Genomic DNA, 16198 nt, shown 5'->3' with positions numbered 1-16198 from the left:
TACTACCCACTGCGACGGCGGCACATGACAGCAGCAGTAGTACCTTCAAGACCACTACAAATAACCTTGCGATGGGTGTGATGTACTACTAGTAGTACCAAGGACATTGGACTCACCAATCTGGGGCAGTTGATCCACTTCCCAAGGCACGGCAGGTCCGCCGCGGCAACGGCCATGCGCGCAGTAAATCGTGAGGGCTCTCGCTCGAACATGAAACGTGATCGGGTACACCTTGAGAAACGTGTCGCCTAATACCCATGTATGGGCTACCGCACTTGGTTGCAATTGGACCAGAAAAGACTTGGGCGAGAGCTGCCACGTGTAATCGGACCGTTGCAAGGAAAAGGGGCGACGGTGGAGCACGAGGCGTAGCGTTGGCAAGTGCTTCATAGCGGTGTGGGGGCAGGCTTCATAGCGGTGTGGGGGCAGACGAAATACGCGTCGGACGGGGCCATGGTGCAGCCATGGGGTGCCAAGTAGGTAGCTGCAAACTGATCAAACACGCTTGGTGGCATGGAGAGGAAGGTCGTGCCAGAGTCGACGATGGCTTTGCAAGGCCAAAGAGCCCCGCAGACCGACCAAGGTTGGCCGTCCACCACCATGTCGTCCATCGAGACAGTCCAATGCGCGGCTTCGATCAAGGGCAACGTGACCCCGATCAAGCCATGCGACGCAATTCGGCTGTGGTCTACGCCGTTCAGGATAAGTTTAGACCCGGCCGAGTTGACGCCAGAGCTTAGCGTCAGGCTAAACGAGTCCAGGTGATGCATGGGAAAGGAGGCATTGCTGTGATTAACGAACGGAGATATGCGGGGAAAGGCAAGACCAAGGATGCCTTGGCTGCCGTCCGTCAGAAGAGCGCTCTTGCCAATACTGTAGCTGACTTGTGGGATCGCCAACGACCCCAGTTGAAACGCACCGCGGTGGGCGTCGAGACAGACGCGACCGCTGCCGTACACCAGCTCCGTCGACGACGTGTTGCTGCATGCACCGACGGGAGGGGAGCAATGGCTTGGGCTATCGACGAACTCACAACCCACCCACAAGTCAGCAGACCCAGTGTCGACTTGTACGTGGAAGATGTCGTCGTTGAGGCGAATGGGGACCAGGTATTGCGTGCCGAGCCGATTTGTCAAGGCCAATGTGTTGTCCTGTACACCTCTCAGCGACGGCAGTGTCGTCGGTGGCGGTGTACGCCGCAGCAAAGGAAGTTCCACCGCACCTTCATGCGCATAATATCCAGATACTCGTGGCAGGAGCAGCCAAACGATCCACGACATACACATAAGAAGGATCTACTGACAACGCTGGTCGCATTCTTCTGGCAGAGGCCATGAAATGACCTTTGGGAAACTATCCGGATAACATCTGATTGAGGTACAATACACCTAGAAATACACCATAACGTTACTGGGAATATATCGTACTGTACTCATGCTTTTTACAGCCGAAGTAGCCAATGAAATTATCGAATAAACCTTTTGACCAATCAAATTGCCGGTATTTTGCCATCTTTGATACTTAGAGCATCTCCAATGGTAGTAAATTCTAACGTGGTTAAAGTAAAACTTCGTTTTTACGGTTCCTAATTTGGCACTATCCGGATTTGTTTTTAATTAACAGTAAATTATGCCCCGCAGAATTTCTATTCTCGCGTGAAATAGCAACAAACCCTCCGGATAGTGCAAGAGTTTCTATTCTATATCCGTAACTTCAAATTGAAATAGAAGTAAAAACACCGTTGGAGATGCTCTTACTAATGAGTAGTAATGAGTTCAAAAGGGATTCCACCGTCCAGTGTTCGCCGCTACACCTTCGTACTATCTACGGAAAATACCACATTTAGCTTGAACACACACTAGCATGTCACTATGAGATTGAAATAAACAAACGCCCTGTACAATATATATATATATATATGTTTACTTCAAACTCAAGCGTGGAGTCAAGGCAACGGCCGTTCGACAACTCCTGCGTACGTAGTGGGTTCCGTTTCAGGTCGCTGGCGGCGGGCGAGTCGTCGGCGGTGGATGAGGTACCCGAGACTGCCAATGACAGTGATGCCGACCACACATCCGCCGCCAATCATCAGCCCCAGTGCCCACGTCGGCTTCTTTCGATCAAAATCTAGGAGGTTGGGGCCGCCGGCACAGACGCCGCCATTTTTGCAGTAGAACGTCACGGCTTGGTCTGTGACGTGGTACGTAGTGTAGTACACTTTGAGGAACGTGTCGCCGAGGATCCATCGGTCGGCGAGGCTACCCCTGGCCGGGTTCCTCTGGATCTGCACGGCGATTTCCGTCTCGGAGTGCACCCACGAGTAGTCCCACGGGTTAAGCACGAACGACGCAGTTTCGCCCAGTCCGAGTGTAAGTTTAGGCAGCGCAGTGTCCTTGGGGCAAATGTAGTACTGCAGCTGAATGTTGAAGGCGCAGCCTTGCGGGGTGCCAGGTTTGAGGTAGGCGATTGCAAACTAGCGTCATGCACGTCGATTTATATTTGTTCGATGCCGACGAGTAGGGAATTGACGATGATGGAAGAAGGTATGCATACCTGTTTAAAGAGGAGCGATGGCATGGAGAGGAAGGTCGTGCCGGAGTCGACGATCGCCAAGCACGATCCAGACATGGAACACGGCTGCGAAAAGTTACGGTGGGGGTCGTTCTCGACGTCGAGTGACCGGAGTTGGATAGTCCAGTGACTTGTTTCATTGAGGGGGATCTTGTACCCCACGAGTTTGTCTTTTGCAATGCGCTGGCTGTCCTCGCCGTTCAAGATGAGCGTGGATCCAGCCTCACCTTCGGAGGACGTGAGGAACATGCTGAAACGATCGAGGAATTGGATTGGGTACTGCTTGGTTGAGTTGGCGGCCACCACCCCTGCTCGCTGCTTGGAGAACACAGAGATGGACGGAAACGACAGGCCGAGGATGCCTTGGTTGCCATCCACCAATACATTGGACTTGATGCCAACTCCGTAGATCGCATTGGGCACCACCAACGAGCCGAGACCGAACTTTCCGTTGCTTTGTTCGACGCATACAGACCCCGATCCGTACTGGATTGTTCGTGAAGTGGCAGGGCAAGTGCCGTTCGAGCACTTGGACGGTGATATGGCGTCACAGGCAAACCACAGATCCGACGATCCCGTGTCAACCAACACGTTGAACTTCTTGCCATCCATTGTCACCGGCGCAAAGTACTGCGTAGACTTCTTGTTCACGAGGTTCACGGAGCTCACGTCGTTGGACAACGAGCGGCGAAACAATGGCAGATCGATGCGAGAATGTGCATGAACGAAGGAGGAGCATCCCATCAACAGCCCAAGGCAGAGTACCAAGGTACCATCGTGCCAGGTCATCGGGTTGGATGTCCAAGTCTGAACGCAACACACAGTCAATTGTGATTGGCCACTGGGGTTTGACATGCTTTCGGTTCCGGATACGAAGCTTTATAGCCAATCCAATTGCAGTATATGACTATTTGTCATAGTCATGACACCTACTAACTGTAAGTACTAGTACTTCGAAGTAATCCTAATACTTCGAAGTATTTACAGTAATACTCGAAGGAGCGGCAAATAATGTACTTCGAAGTACGATAATACCATAACGACTTGGACACGCACTTAAGTGGATATTTACGCATTAAATGCGAATAGCTGTAAAGTGTACCACAGGCCTTGTCCGGGTGCATTTAGCGGCACGGCCAACCTGCCGCTTTTCCCGACGAGAGGAATCGATTGGACATTTGGTGAAGTGCATGATTGGGGCTCACTCCTCGCCAGGCACCCCCTGCACAAAATTATACACGCGACCTCGCAATTTTAGGGCGGATGGTCGTTTGCTATTGTAAAGCTGATCGTTCTTATGCGGGTGGATACAATACACAAGTATGTCCGAACATATACTTGTGTATTCGGACAAAATAAGTTTCCGTTAAGTCGAATACAAATGTCAAGTATGTCCGACTGAAATTGTAATCGGCAAAGTGACTCATATGAACCCATATTCATAGATAGCAAACATGTCCATGTTCAGCCTGCTGCCATCAAGAGCGAAAAAGCACGTCTCACTGTGCCATTATGTTTATATGGATCCAAAGTTGACATGCAAAAGGTATCAGGAAATTGGTGCCGATGACGCATCGAGAAGTGCATGTTACACCGCTCTGAATTGGTTCATTACCATTTCTCCTTGAACGTGAACGGTACAGGTTGACCTGTCGTGAATAGACATCCTAAGTTACTGTGACATAGATCAAGAGCTACCTCAGTGACGACAAGGAATCCTGTCAGCCAGGCTGAATAAGACTCCAACCACCTATCATCTGATCCTTCCAATGAATGTTGGCTTCATTTTCACGGATAAAAAGTGTAGGTACACGGTTCGTACACCCCACAACACTCCATCAGCGAATCCAGGCCATACATTCGTGCGTGAAACTGAACCCAAGTGCCTGTGACACGACCAACCACCCTACTAAAAAGTACTACCGAGTACTGTACCTATCGATACATTCGTGTCGACAGATCCAGCGTTTCACCACCACCACAGCGATACACGCCAGCTAGCATGCTTATTTCCGTCAAGGAACTGTCCATTGGGCAGTGTACATCTATACCTTCATGTACTCTCAGTGCACGCGAGGGTTGGCATTTCTTGCAAGACATGCATGCCTCACAACATGCAGCCCCGTGGCTACTGGTTAAGCTTCCCAAACCACTGTCACCACCGTCTTCCGTACTTCGCGGTGACGATATGTATCATCGTCCGCCATAATGAATGCTTTGCGCAAGCTCATTCAAAGTTCCCTCCAAAATCTCTCGATTCAAATTCTGGGTGACACCATTCACGCGCTGCACCTGCTTCATCTCATGCAGCTCGTTCGATCTGGTTTGCATCAGAACGCAATATCCGATAGGAAAGGGCATGCGTAGAGCTACCATGTTGATATCACGACACAGGGGACGTCATTAAGCTCGTCGAAACGACCGAAGGCTTCTTGGGCGCATGGATGTATGGCCAGTTCACGCGGCCGCCGCGTTGGCGCTGCAAACCAACCGAATAAGCGGGAAGGTAAGTTAAGCTTGATCTTTGTATACGTGGTCGTCCGGCAATCGTACACCTTGTGGCTGGTCGGAAGTCCCCGCCTTGAAAACAATAATATAAAACGACCCGTAATTGTTTAATCTGGTTGTCGAATTCTTGAAAGGTGAATAATATTATACAACTACACTATGCACTATGCTGTATTTTTATTCGGAGCGACGGGGGTCGTAATAAAATGACGTTCGGTTTGAATTTCCCGTTAAAATTCTCGCCTCGACAGATCAAAGTATTAAAATTCTTGGCCGAAACGCGGTGACCAGCGGCAAACCTCGAGTGATGGACCCCCAGCAGCAGCAGCAGGCGGGGTCATCCTTCGACCACGGAGGACGTCAGAACAGCTACAACTCCATACCTGCGTCCAACAACATCATGAGTTCATTTCCCAGCCAGGATCCCATCATGGAGCCAAACACGATCAATCAACTGCGCCCTTCGTCGTTCAACTGGAATACCCCGTCCGAGACGTCGCTTCCATCGATGCAGAGCTTGGACTTGAGCAACCCCCACGCGGCGGCAGCTTCGTCGATCCATCAGCAGATGCCTGGGATGGGTCAAAGCCTGCATATCCAGACGCAGTTTCCGCAGATGCAGCAAATGTCGATGCCATACGGGACGAACGCCAACAACCCCATGTCGATGGGCATGGTGATGAACAACCACGTTGGTGGAATGGGTCAGCAGCAACACAACATGGCCGGGCAGCACCATCACCAGCAAAGCGGGCTACCCCTGCGAAGTCCCATGCCGCTTGGTGGCGGTTCCACGGATCACCTGATCCCGCACTTGTACCAGCACCACCAGCAACAACACCATCAGCAGCACCACTTGCAATCTCAGGGGTACGCATCCCCGATGACGCAGCAACACGCGTACGGTGCCCAGGACCCGATGAAGTTGAACAGCATCATGTCCACCCCGGCCGCCGCGGCCGCCCCGCCGCAGTCGACCCTTCCGTCGCGCATCACCCCCGTCACGACCACGTCTCCTGGGTTCCCATCCACGTACGAGTTTGAAGTCGTCCTTCAAAAGGGCGAGCACGGACTGTGCATGAACATGGGCATCAAGATGGGCAGCGTATCGGTGCTCGGGTTCCGGCAGCCGCTGCCGGGCGTTGTGGGGCCCGCCGAGGCCTGCGGCATGATCCAAGTCGGCGACGACCTCGTGTGCGTCGACGGCATCATGCTGCAGTGCGCCGACGACTTCAAGAAGGTCGTGCCGCACCTCAAGAGCGACCTGCCTGCGAAACTCCGCTTCCGCCGATCCCCGCAGCCGCCCCAGCCACCGCCGCCCCAACAACAACAACAATCATCCCAACAGCAACAGCAGCAGCAGTCAGTGTATCAGCCGCTCCCTGCGATCCCCCCGTTGACCGGCACGGGGTCGTCGGGCAAGGTGTACCAGATTGGCGAGCTGTTTATGGGCGTGCGGTACCTCGGCCCCAACCAGTGGGCAGCTGAAGTCAAGACCCATCAAGGGGATACGCAACTGCAGCGCCTGGGCGAGTTCACGACCGAGTACTTGGCTGCCCAAACGTACAACACGTACCTGATGCAAACGTACGGCCAGCAAGCGTTGAAGTACATGCATCCGGCTACGCGACAGGCCAGCCACCCGTATCAGCAGCAGCAGCACCACATGATGCACATGCAACAGCAACAACAGCAGCAACACTTGATGCACCATCATCATCATCAACAGCAGCAGCAGCATCACATGCAGCAACAGCAGCAGCAAATGAAGCCGACGCGCCCGCGTGGTCCAGTTCTCCACGCCATGTTCACGGTGGAACAGAAGGAGCAACTTCGAGCGCAGATCATGGTCTTCAAGTTTAGCACGAGTGGCAGCGGCATCCCGACGGACCTGCTCCGGGTGGCGGTCCGCGGCGCCGGCGGGTCGCTCGAGTTCAACACGGCGCCCAAGGAACGATCGCGCAAGAAAACGTTCAACGACTCGGCGCCCAAGAGCAAGCGCATGAAGTACGGCAGCGGACGCGGCGGCAGAGGGGGCAGAGGCAGCCGCGGACGGGGACGAGGCGCCGTGTCAGACGAAGAAGACGACGGAGAGTTCAAAGACGGCGACGACGAAGGCGACGACACCGTCGTGGGCGACAAGCCAGAACCGGTACGATTCACTGGTGTTTATACCGTACAATATGGATACTAAGTATAGTGTGTGATTGGCCAAATTGAATGGATTCGTTGAATAGTTATTTGTACGTACAATGTTGTGTTGGTGGGATTGTTTGGAATCACACTATTTGACGTAACGCACGACTCTTGGATTTTGTGACTTTGTACGCAAGATTTGTATGGAAAACGTTGTCGTGGTCACACTATTTTTGAGATCACACACTAATTATGGTGGATGCTACGGACTCGTTGTTTAATATGTCAATCAACGTTGTGTGGCTTGGAAGCATATCACACACTATTTGAAGTCAAAGTGAGATTGATGTTGGTTGGAATGGTCTGCTACCATCAATATAACCACGACCAAAATCGACAGGTTGTCACACTATTTTTGAAATCACACACTAATTATGGTGGATGCTACGGACTCGTTGTATAATATGTCAATCGACGTTGTGTGGCTTGGAAGCATATCACACACACACTATTTGAAGTCAAAGTGAGATTGATGTTGGTCGGAATGGTCCACCATAAGTACTTTTATAACCACGACCAAACTCTGCATGTATGAATCAACCGTGCTTAGGAAAACGTGCGTCGATCGAGTCGGAACCAAGGCAAGGAGAAGAAACGGTACAGCGAAGTGGCCGAGATCGACGGCGACGAGGAAAAGCCCAAGGAATCATCTCCCCAGCAACAGCAAGCCAAGGGGCCGCAGATGGACAAGATCATCGCGGTGCGCTTCGTCGAGCCAGATATGGGCATGGAGTTCCTGATGAAGTGGAAGCATTTCTCGTACTTGCACGTAACGTGGTTATCCACGCTCGACATTGAGCGCCATGGCAAGGGCGCCGTGATGCGGATGCGCCGGTACATGCAAAAGCACGTGCGGGATGTCGAAGTGGCGCGCATGAACCCAAGCGATCGGTCCGAGGACACGACGCAGTACTTTTCTCCGGCATATGTCGAGGTGGACCGAATCCTAGACATGGCGTCGGCGGAGGAGGTGGTCGTGCCGAATGAACTCAAGCGAGGGATCAAGTACCTGATCAAGTGGAGGGACCTGAGCTACGCAGAGTGCTCGTGGGAGTGGGCAGACCAAGTCACGGATGACCGCAAGATCGCCACGTTTCAGCGGTATAACCACCCGCCGCTGCTGGAGAATGCCCCACGTGCCATGTTTGAAGACGTCCGCCCGCATGTACGTACTAGGGACTTTTTCCCAATGTTTGGTCGTTGGGGAAGTTGAGATTTGGGATTCATAGGCCTCGGCATGGGCAAAGTACCAAGACTCGCCCACGTACAACGACAACAACACGTTGCGGTCGTACCAGTTGGAAGGATTGAATTGGATGGTGTTTTGCTGGTACAATCGCCGCAACTGCATCTTGGCCGACGAAATGGGTACGATGACATAGCTAGATAGATTTATGGACGACTCAACAATATGTATAAATGTACAGGACTGGGCAAAACAGTGCAAGCCACAGCCATCTTGGAGCATCTCCGCCAGCACGAACACATCCGAGGGCCGTTCCTGGTTGTGGCGCCACTCGCGACGCTTGGCAACTGGAAGCGCGAGATTGAGAGCTGGACGTCCATGAACTGCGTCGTGTATCATGACTCGGAGGGCGGCGCCGAGACCCGCGCGTTCATCCGCCAGCACGAGTTTACGTACAAGAATCAGCCCGATTATTACAAGCGCAGCAACGTGTACAAGGTAAAACCCAGGGTTCATCTACCATCATCGCATGTTGATTGGCTGACGACATTGCGTTTCGACCACCTGATTGGCCGAGGAAACGGCGTTTCTACCATCCGATTGGTGGATGAAACGGCGTTTCTGCTATCGGATTGGTTGATGAAACGGCGTTTCTACCTCCTGATTGGCTGACGAAAAGTCATTTCTACCATCCGATTGGTGGATGATCCGGCGTTTCTACCATCCAATTGGCTGACGAAACGGCGTTTCTACCTCCTGATTGGTTGATGAAACGGCGTTTCTACCATCTGATTGGCTGACGAATCTTGCTTTCTACCACCTGATTGGCTAACGATTTTGCCCATTCTGGGCCGTTGACGTTATATGTGTTTACGGTTGATCTTGACGATGGGAAAATGTATGGTTGTGTGTAGTTTAACGTGCTGGTGACGTCGTACCAGACGTTGATGGCGGACGCGGAGCTGCTGCAGGAGATCCACTGGCGATACGTGGTGATCGACGAAGCGCACAAGCTCAAGAACCGCGACGCCAAGCTGCTGGCGTCCCTGCGCACGTTCAAGTGGGACTCATGCCTGCTCATGACGGGCACGCCGCTCCAGAACGGGGTGTTTGAGCTGTGGTGCCTGCTCAACTTTATCGAACCAGACAAGTTCCCGTCGCAGCAGCACTTTTACGACCAGTACGGCGACCTCAGCAGCGCCGAGCAGGTGGCGAGTCTGCACGAGCAGCTGCGGCCGTTCATGCTGCGTCGAGTCAAGGAAGATGTTGAGAAGAGCATCCCGCCCAAGGAAGAAACGATCATTGACGTGGAGCTCACGACCATGCAAAAGAAATACTATCGGTACGGCTGTCGATATATATATATTTATATATATATATCTATATGGACAACTTGTGTGGATGATCTGACATTGCCAACACTACCTATCTATATATATATATATATATGGACAACTTTTGTAGATGATCTGACATTGCCAACACTATCAAATATATATATATCGATCGATCAATTCGTTTTCGTGGTTTTGCAAGTGTTGTTTGGGTGTAAGAATGGTTGATTGCTAGCACACTAATTTAGGTCTATCTCCTCACACTAATTCGCTGTTGACGACGATGACAGCTGATTGAATACACGTCTGTCGAGTGTTTCTATACGTGTTGTGATATGAGATCGAATCCACAACTACTCCGTTTGGGGTCGTTATGTCGAGGGAAATCACTCTATAACGATATGTAGGGCCATCTTTGAACGCAACCGATCGTTCTTAAACCAAGGGAGCAGCGTGGCCGTGGCCAACTTGATGAACGTCGAGATGGAACTGCGCAAGTGCTGCAACCATCCGTTTCTGATCCGCGGCGTCGAGCAAAAGGAACTGGCCGCCGTGTACGACGAAGCCGACCGCAGCCGCGTCTTGATTCAAGCGAGCGGCAAGCTGGTGCTGCTCGAGAAGATGCTGGTCAAGTTCAAGGCCGAGGGCAAGAAAGTGCTCGTGTTTTCGCAGTTCAAGATCATGCTCGATATCCTCGAAGACCTCTTCCACGCGCGCCAGTACTCGTTTGAACGCCTAGATGGATCGCTGCTCGGCAACGCCCGCCAAGCCGCCATCGACCGCTTCAACGACCCCAAATCGGTACGTCCAGGCCAACATATATATGTTCTTATATCGAGGGGGTGATGGTGATATATTTGTGATAGGACACGTTTGTGTTTTTGCTAAGTACGCGCGCGGGTGGCGTGGGTATTAACTTGATCGCAGCATCAATTGTGGTGCTTTATGACAGCGATTGGAACCCCCAGAACGACCTGCAAGCGATCGCGCGGTGCCATCGCATTGGCCAGACCCAAGCCGTGCGCATCTTCCGGTACATCTAGCGGCTACTGAATGAATGTGTCTTTTGATATATGGGATGAGTGGATATATATATATAAATCATGGTGTATATATAAGTAGTTATATATATATATATATATATAAATCATGGTGTATATATAATAATAATATTGCTGCCTTCACATCTAGAGAATTGTGTGACGAATGTCGTGTTTAGTTGTTTTGAATTGTTTTTGTTTAACCTGTTTATTTATTTGTTGGCTTTTGCAGAATATCTATATTTCTCGATATATATCGTCTACTACATTTCGTTTGGGCATTGCGATATATATATATATATATATGGGTGGTAGGACGCTCTTGGTCTTTTTTGGTCTTATGGAGGGGTATTTACTGGATTTATGATACTATATATGACCTTGTTTGGTAGCCTCGTGACAAAGAAGACTTATGAAGCGCAAATGTTTGAAATTGCGAGCAAAAAGCTGGGGATGCACCACGCCGTGTTTGAAACGGGCGGCGTGCGCAAGGACTTCGACGGGAACGACGACAGCAACATGATGTCGCTCATGTCGTTGGACAAGGACAAGGTCGAGATGATGATCCGATATGGGGCGTACGCCATCATGAACTCGGACGAAGAAGACCCGGAGAACGCCAAGATCAACGAGCTCGACATTGACCAGCTGCTGAGTTCTAGTCGCACGATCCGGTACGACCCCACGGGCGCAAAGACAGAAGAGTCGTCGGGCGCGGCGCTGTCGTTCTCCAAGGCATCGTTCACGGCCGAGACGTCGGACGCCACCATTGACTTTGAAGACGCGCAGTTCTGGGACAAGGTGCTCGGGCCCAAGACGATCCAGCTGCTCACAACGCAGGTGGAGAATGGGTCGCTGCTGCAAGCCACGTTGCCAGACATCAAGGCGTTCCTGACGTCATTGCGGGAACTTGCGCGGCAACTGGTGAAACACCGCCAAAAAGGCGAAAAGAACCCCGAGGCTGACCAGATTCTGTCCATTTTGATTGAACTCAAGGTGCGCGGACCTGTAAACAAGCAAGTCAACGTCAAGACGATCGCAACCGACTGGCTCGAAGTGATTGAACGCCCCAAGCGCCGACGGAACCAGGAAGTTGAGAGCGAGCTCATGTACCATCCGTTCCTAGACGACACGGGCGGCGACGGCATCGGCGGCATCGGCGGTATGGGTTCCAAGAAGGGCAAGAAGAAGCAAAAGACATCGGGACTCAAGTTCCGGTCGTCGGCCGATCCCACCAGCGCCATCCTCGTGACCATCGCAACGACCGAAAGCGGCAACTTTCGAGTTGTGCGCGTACACAGCGATAAGAAGGAAGTGAACCGCCATGTGCATGTGGATGCGGACGAAGCCGACAACGCATCGGATGAGGACGCGCTCTTCTCGGACGAGGACGAGTATGACGACAAGCCGCAATACTCTCGAAGCAAGGACAATCACCACCTGGTCAAGAAGAAACAGACGGCCAAGGGTCCATCGCGGCGATCGAACATGCCCAAGCCGCTGGAAACCGTCGATGGCGTGCCCGTGGATGAGCTGTGGTGCCGCGTGTGCTACAGCGACCAAGGCTTTGACGATGACCCGATCGTACAGTGCGAAAAGTGCAAGTGTTCGGTGCACAAGGTACAACAGTACTTGATGATCATATTGCCATCTATAGATAGATAGATATGTATGATGGAAAACGATGCATTCTTCTGACGATATATATATATATGTATTGATGAGCTTGCTTCCCTGTCATGTCTAGTTTTGCTATGGCATTGTTAAAGTGCCAGAAGGCGACTTGCCGTGGTACTGCGACCTGTGCGAAGCCCATTTGACCGCCGAGACGGTGCCTCAGGTATATATATATATATTTATACCTACTATAGTATATATATATGGCTGAAACCTGCCTTGTAGAAGTGCTTGATGTGTCCATTGGAGATCAAAGAAACTGCGTTCAAGGAGACTGTCGACAAGGAATGGGTGCACGTCGTGTGTGCGCTGTGGTCCCGCGGCGTCGAGTTCGAAGACATTGAGCGCATGAAGGGGCTCAAGAACGTGCTGGCGACGATGGACGGCATGGAGGACGCGGCCAAGACGGCGCCGTGCGCGCTGTGCGCCGACGCGTCGGGCAGCAAAGTCAAGTGCTGCCGCAACGGATGCGACGTGCACTTCCACGCGCTGTGTGGCCGGCAAACGTTTGGCGTGTACGACATGTACATGAACGACGCGGGGAACCTCCGGTCGTTTTGTAAAGAGCACCGCCCCAAGTTTCGTCCGCGATTGCAAAATAGTTAGTGTACCCCATATAAAACCCAATGACGCCACCCTTTCTTTGTATATACCCCACACACACACATATATATATAGCCGTGTTGTCCAGTACCAACGACGCTAGACTTGTAGCATGCATTGTCCATGGTAGTATTAAATAAAGGAGTACTGTAGCTAGTCAGCCCCCGAGCCCCCGCACCTTTTCCATCTGGGCATCGAATTGGCCCAACCATGTATGATCGAGAAATCGGTTGTCCTTTCGACCGGCCCCTTTGGCAGGTGGCCCCGCCAGGATGCGGTCGATGTCGCACACAAACACGAGGCCGTGAAGGGGACGACACGTGTCGTTCACGAACGCTTCGACCACATCCGACGGTATTTTGGGCACAGTGAGCCCCCCTACACAACATGTCCATGAGAGGAGGAAGGGGGTGGTACATTCCAGTCATGCCGATAGCTTTTGCGAGCGCAGTGGCCGACACTGTGCCCGTGCCGTCGGCATTGAGAAGGCGGGTGACGTGCAGAATTTGATCCTTGTGGGGAAGAAGCGAGGCCGGGACGACGGACGACGACGGCGGATGATGGCGACAGAGAGAAGCCGAACCAACAACGTCGTGCTTGAGAACATGGGGCAATTCCTGCCGCAACTGGTCGCGCCGGGCGGCTGTCCTTCGATGGACCCGCACGAGGCTTTCAAACTCGTCGACGTCAATGACGCCATTCTGGTTGGTGTCGAGATGCCTCATGAACATCTCCATCTACATGGGGGTCGTTAGAAGAGGGAGGGAGGGGAGGCAGTGGTGTGAGATACCTCGGCGGGGGGAAGGCGGATGTCCATTTGCCTTAACACTTCCTCCATGCCCCCAGGCGTTATGTGCCCACATTGGTCAAAGTCGCAGTACCGAAACAGGTCGATTACGCGCATGCGCTTCCGTCGAAGGTACTTGTCAATGCGCTTGACAATGGCGCGCAAGACGACAGTTTGGTGGGTGCGGTCGTCGGAGAGGGGGTACGACGTTTCAAACAGAGTCGCGTCGGGCTGCAGTTTCGAAATCGACGTTGCGTCTTTCACTTTGGGGGGACTGGCGCGTTGGTTGGGCGAGATGATGGCAGCGATGGACGACTTCCTTGTGCCCATGGACGCACATTTTTTGGTTGGTTTGGTCAAGTGGCTATTGGTAGTACTGTCTCGAGACGAAGGGTCGGTTGGTTTGGGCTGCTTCAATCGCTTGGTCCATTTCAAAGCACCGCCGGGCACTGCGATTTTGGGCAGCGTGGGTGGAGCCAATCCCATGGGATTGCTGTTACTGTGTTGCCTACATCCATGATCCATATGAGCTGCTGAGAAACAAAAGGCAATGTCACTAACAAGGAACTGGGGCTTGGTACGACCGCAACCCCCCCGTTTGGGTCAACCAGAGCGAGCAACTTTGTTCGCCATGCTGGCTCGCCCTTTGTGGTAGTAGCTGCTTCCTTGCTACTCGAGAGCCTGGGGGACGGGGTTCTCTTTGGGGGAAACGTCTCCATTGGGTCCAGGGTATCTCCAAGTGTCGCCTCGTTCAATCGGCGGCGTGTTCCCCTAGTGGCCAGACCATCTCGTTTCACCAATGTACTTTGCATTTCGCCTGAGGTGGATTCATTCAAAGGGGGTTGATGGCTTTTTGACTCCAACTGCTCCATCGAAGTGTCCTCTATACATGGAATGTTGGGATGGTGGGGAATGACCAATATATTCACCTCGTTGTTGCCGCGATGGCAACTCGCGCTCCAGGTCTTCGAATAGATTGGTTGGCACCATGTTAATTGCAACAGATGCTTTCGGAAGGGGCACAGTGGTCGTTGCCAGTGGCGCTGGCGCGACCTTGACGCTTACATTTGCAGCGGCTTCAAGGTCTCGGCTACGTCGCATCACGTCGAGCATCTCTTCCTCGTCTGTCAAAGGAGCCATGTGATCGACCGCCATGGCTAATCAACGTAGACGTACCCAGCTCTTCTTCGTCGCCGTCCTGGGCGTAGTAAACGACGTACACGCCGTTGGAAGCGCTTCGCACGACGCCTTTGAATGTTCCAAACCCCTCAAACAGTTTTAGGAACTCGGTGCCTGGGACCGGGGTCTGGTCGTGCGTCGTCAATGCTTGACCACGACTGGCTTTGTTGGAAAGAAAGAGGCGAACTGCTGCTTGCACCTTGGTTAGCCCCCGACGAAACTTCATGGCCATGGTATACAGATGATTTTCCCCCTTTCGCAAAACCTCTGCTGCAGCCAACGTCTTGGCGGCGTCGGCGTTGTCAAGGAGATGGACGCTGACCAACTGGTCGAGGAATTCATGCGTTCGGTCCACTTCGAGACCGGCAAGGGCCTGCAAATGGTGTGTGGATAAGCCATGTACTGTGTATGGTGAGCGAAGGTAAACCTGCACGGGGCTAACGAACAACAGCACCGAGACACAGTCGGCTCCAACGGCTCGCAATGTGAACGTGACAAACGCTAACGCTCGCACGAGAAAACCTGCCTGAAATCCTGTGAATTTACAAATACGTGGAAGGGACACGAGGTACCTTTTGGTCACGCGTGACGAGATTGCCCAGATTGAGCTGTAGTGGCGTGAAAATGTTTGTGTGTCCAAACGCTTCCGAGCACAATTTGTGAAGGAAGGGGAAGGGGGGCCGCACAAGCACCTTTTTGGTGACGAGGACAGAGAATTTAGCAGCTCCTGTGAGCTTTTGATATAGCCCGATGACCGACTCGCTCTCTTCGGAGAGAGGCTCCGTGGACATTGCAGCGGCACCAGTCCTCGTCTGGGTATTTATAGCGTGCTGCCGTTTCGACAGAAAGGCAGTGTTCATATAGCACCATATAGCAACCTAAGACACACTCAGGCACATGAAAGGATTCAGATGCGCCACGTCCATCCGCCATTCAGTGGCATCTCGTCATCGTAACGTTATGGACAGCATCCTCGTTTAGCTACTACGCAAGTTGTTGGTCCGTGAGCTGGCAAAAGGTCGATAGACAGCTCGGAATTGTGAAATATATATGCCACGGAGTTATCCGGATGAAACGCTTTGCTATCCGGTGAGTTGAAAATAGGAGCTGAAAAGGT

At 52.3% G+C, this 16198-nt stretch overlaps 5 protein-coding genes across 6 annotated transcripts; 2 read left to right on the top strand and 3 right to left on the bottom strand.

Annotated features, from left to right (window-relative positions):
* Positions 1 to 2: 2 nt before the first annotated feature.
* On the bottom strand, positions 3 to 1280 carry H257_00984 (hypothetical protein; the record flags this gene model as incomplete). The annotated part of the gene is made up of 3 exons (XM_009823948.1): positions 3 to 43; positions 99 to 384; positions 432 to 1280. The coding sequence occupies 3 exons, from the start codon at positions 1278 to 1280 to the stop codon at positions 3 to 5; spliced, it is 1176 nt and encodes a 391-aa protein (XP_009822250.1).
* Positions 1281 to 1769: 489 nt separating this feature from the next.
* On the bottom strand, positions 1770 to 3388 carry H257_00983. 2 transcript variants are annotated; one of them, XM_009823946.1, is made up of 3 exons: positions 2554 to 3388; positions 1927 to 2473; positions 1770 to 1824 (listed from the first exon to the last, which is right to left on the bottom strand). In XM_009823946.1, exons 1-2 carry the CDS (start codon positions 3358 to 3360, stop codon positions 1946 to 1948), a joined length of 1335 nt encoding a protein of 444 aa, XP_009822248.1. In that variant the 5' UTR covers positions 3361 to 3388; the 3' UTR covers positions 1770 to 1824; positions 1927 to 1945. The 2 variants fall into 2 exon arrangements, with proteins under 2 accessions (XP_009822248.1, XP_009822249.1); XM_009823947.1 differs by lacking the exon at positions 1770 to 1824 and having other exon boundaries at positions 1892 to 2473.
* A 1391-nt stretch (positions 3389 to 4779) lies between these two features.
* H257_00982 (hypothetical protein) lies at positions 4780 to 5069 on the top strand (the record flags this gene model as incomplete). The annotated part of the gene is made up of 2 exons (XM_009823945.1): positions 4780 to 4894; positions 4966 to 5069. 2 exons carry the CDS (start codon positions 4780 to 4782, stop codon positions 5067 to 5069), a joined length of 219 nt encoding a protein of 72 aa, XP_009822247.1.
* Positions 5070 to 5329: 260 nt separating this feature from the next.
* H257_00981 (hypothetical protein) lies at positions 5330 to 13168 on the top strand. The gene is made up of 10 exons (XM_009823944.1): positions 5330 to 7231; positions 7826 to 8440; positions 8505 to 8643; positions 8703 to 8959; positions 9376 to 9803; positions 10203 to 10596; positions 10662 to 10828; positions 11228 to 12455; positions 12583 to 12675; positions 12738 to 13168. The coding sequence occupies exons 1-10, from the start codon at positions 5387 to 5389 to the stop codon at positions 13116 to 13118; spliced, it is 5547 nt and encodes a 1848-aa protein (XP_009822246.1). The 5' UTR covers positions 5330 to 5386; the 3' UTR covers positions 13119 to 13168.
* A 52-nt stretch (positions 13169 to 13220) lies between these two features.
* Positions 13221 to 15902, bottom strand: H257_00980 (hypothetical protein). Its single transcript, XM_009823943.1, has 8 exons — positions 15654 to 15902; positions 15509 to 15607; positions 15079 to 15454; positions 14832 to 15026; positions 14464 to 14785; positions 13906 to 14410; positions 13546 to 13852; positions 13221 to 13493 (listed from the first exon to the last, which is right to left on the bottom strand). The coding sequence occupies exons 1-8, from the start codon at positions 15870 to 15872 to the stop codon at positions 13273 to 13275; spliced, it is 2244 nt and encodes a 747-aa protein (XP_009822245.1). The 5' UTR covers positions 15873 to 15902; the 3' UTR covers positions 13221 to 13272.
* Positions 15903 to 16198: the final 296 nt, after the last annotated feature.

The sequence above is a fragment of the Aphanomyces astaci genome (assembly GCF_000520075.1).
Source record: "Aphanomyces astaci strain APO3 unplaced genomic scaffold supercont1.2, whole genome shotgun sequence".
Classification (NCBI taxonomy): Eukaryota; Oomycota; class Saprolegniomycetes; order Saprolegniales; family Verrucalvaceae; genus Aphanomyces; species Aphanomyces astaci.
The sequence above is the reverse complement of the archived record's forward strand: the minus strand, read 5'-3'. Positions and strand labels throughout refer to the sequence as shown.

What these genes read in the sequence shown, in the direction of transcription:
- H257_00980 (XM_009823943.1), bottom strand. Translation starts at nt 15,872, where the DNA reads ATGTCCACGGAGCCTCTCTCCGAAGAGAGCGAGTCGGTCATCGGGCTA. An exon ending in GTACCAAGCCCCAGTTCCTT is followed by an intron (nt 14,411 to 14,463) that starts GTTAGTGACATT and finishes TCATGGATGTAG; the next exon opens with GCAACACAGTAACAGCAATC. An exon ending in TCCGCCTTCCCCCCGCCGAG is followed by an intron (nt 13,853 to 13,905) that starts GTATCTCACACC and finishes ACCCCCATGTAG; the next exon opens with ATGGAGATGTTCATGAGGCA.
- H257_00983 (XM_009823946.1), bottom strand. Translation starts at nt 3,360, where the DNA reads ATGACCTGGCACGATGGTACCTTGGTACTCTGCCTTGGGCTGTTGATG. An exon ending in CATCGCTCCTCTTTAAACAG is followed by an intron (nt 2,474 to 2,553) that starts GTATGCATACCT and finishes GCATGACGCTAG; the next exon opens with TTTGCAATCGCCTACCTCAA.
- H257_00981 (XM_009823944.1), top strand. Translation starts at nt 5,387, where the DNA reads ATGGACCCCCAGCAGCAGCAGCAGGCGGGGTCATCCTTCGACCACGGA. An exon ending in AGCGCAGCAACGTGTACAAG is followed by an intron (nt 8,960 to 9,375) that starts GTAAAACCCAGG and finishes GGTTGTGTGTAG; the next exon opens with TTTAACGTGCTGGTGACGTC. An exon ending in GCAAGTGTTCGGTGCACAAG is followed by an intron (nt 12,456 to 12,582) that starts GTACAACAGTAC and finishes TGTCATGTCTAG; the next exon opens with TTTTGCTATGGCATTGTTAA.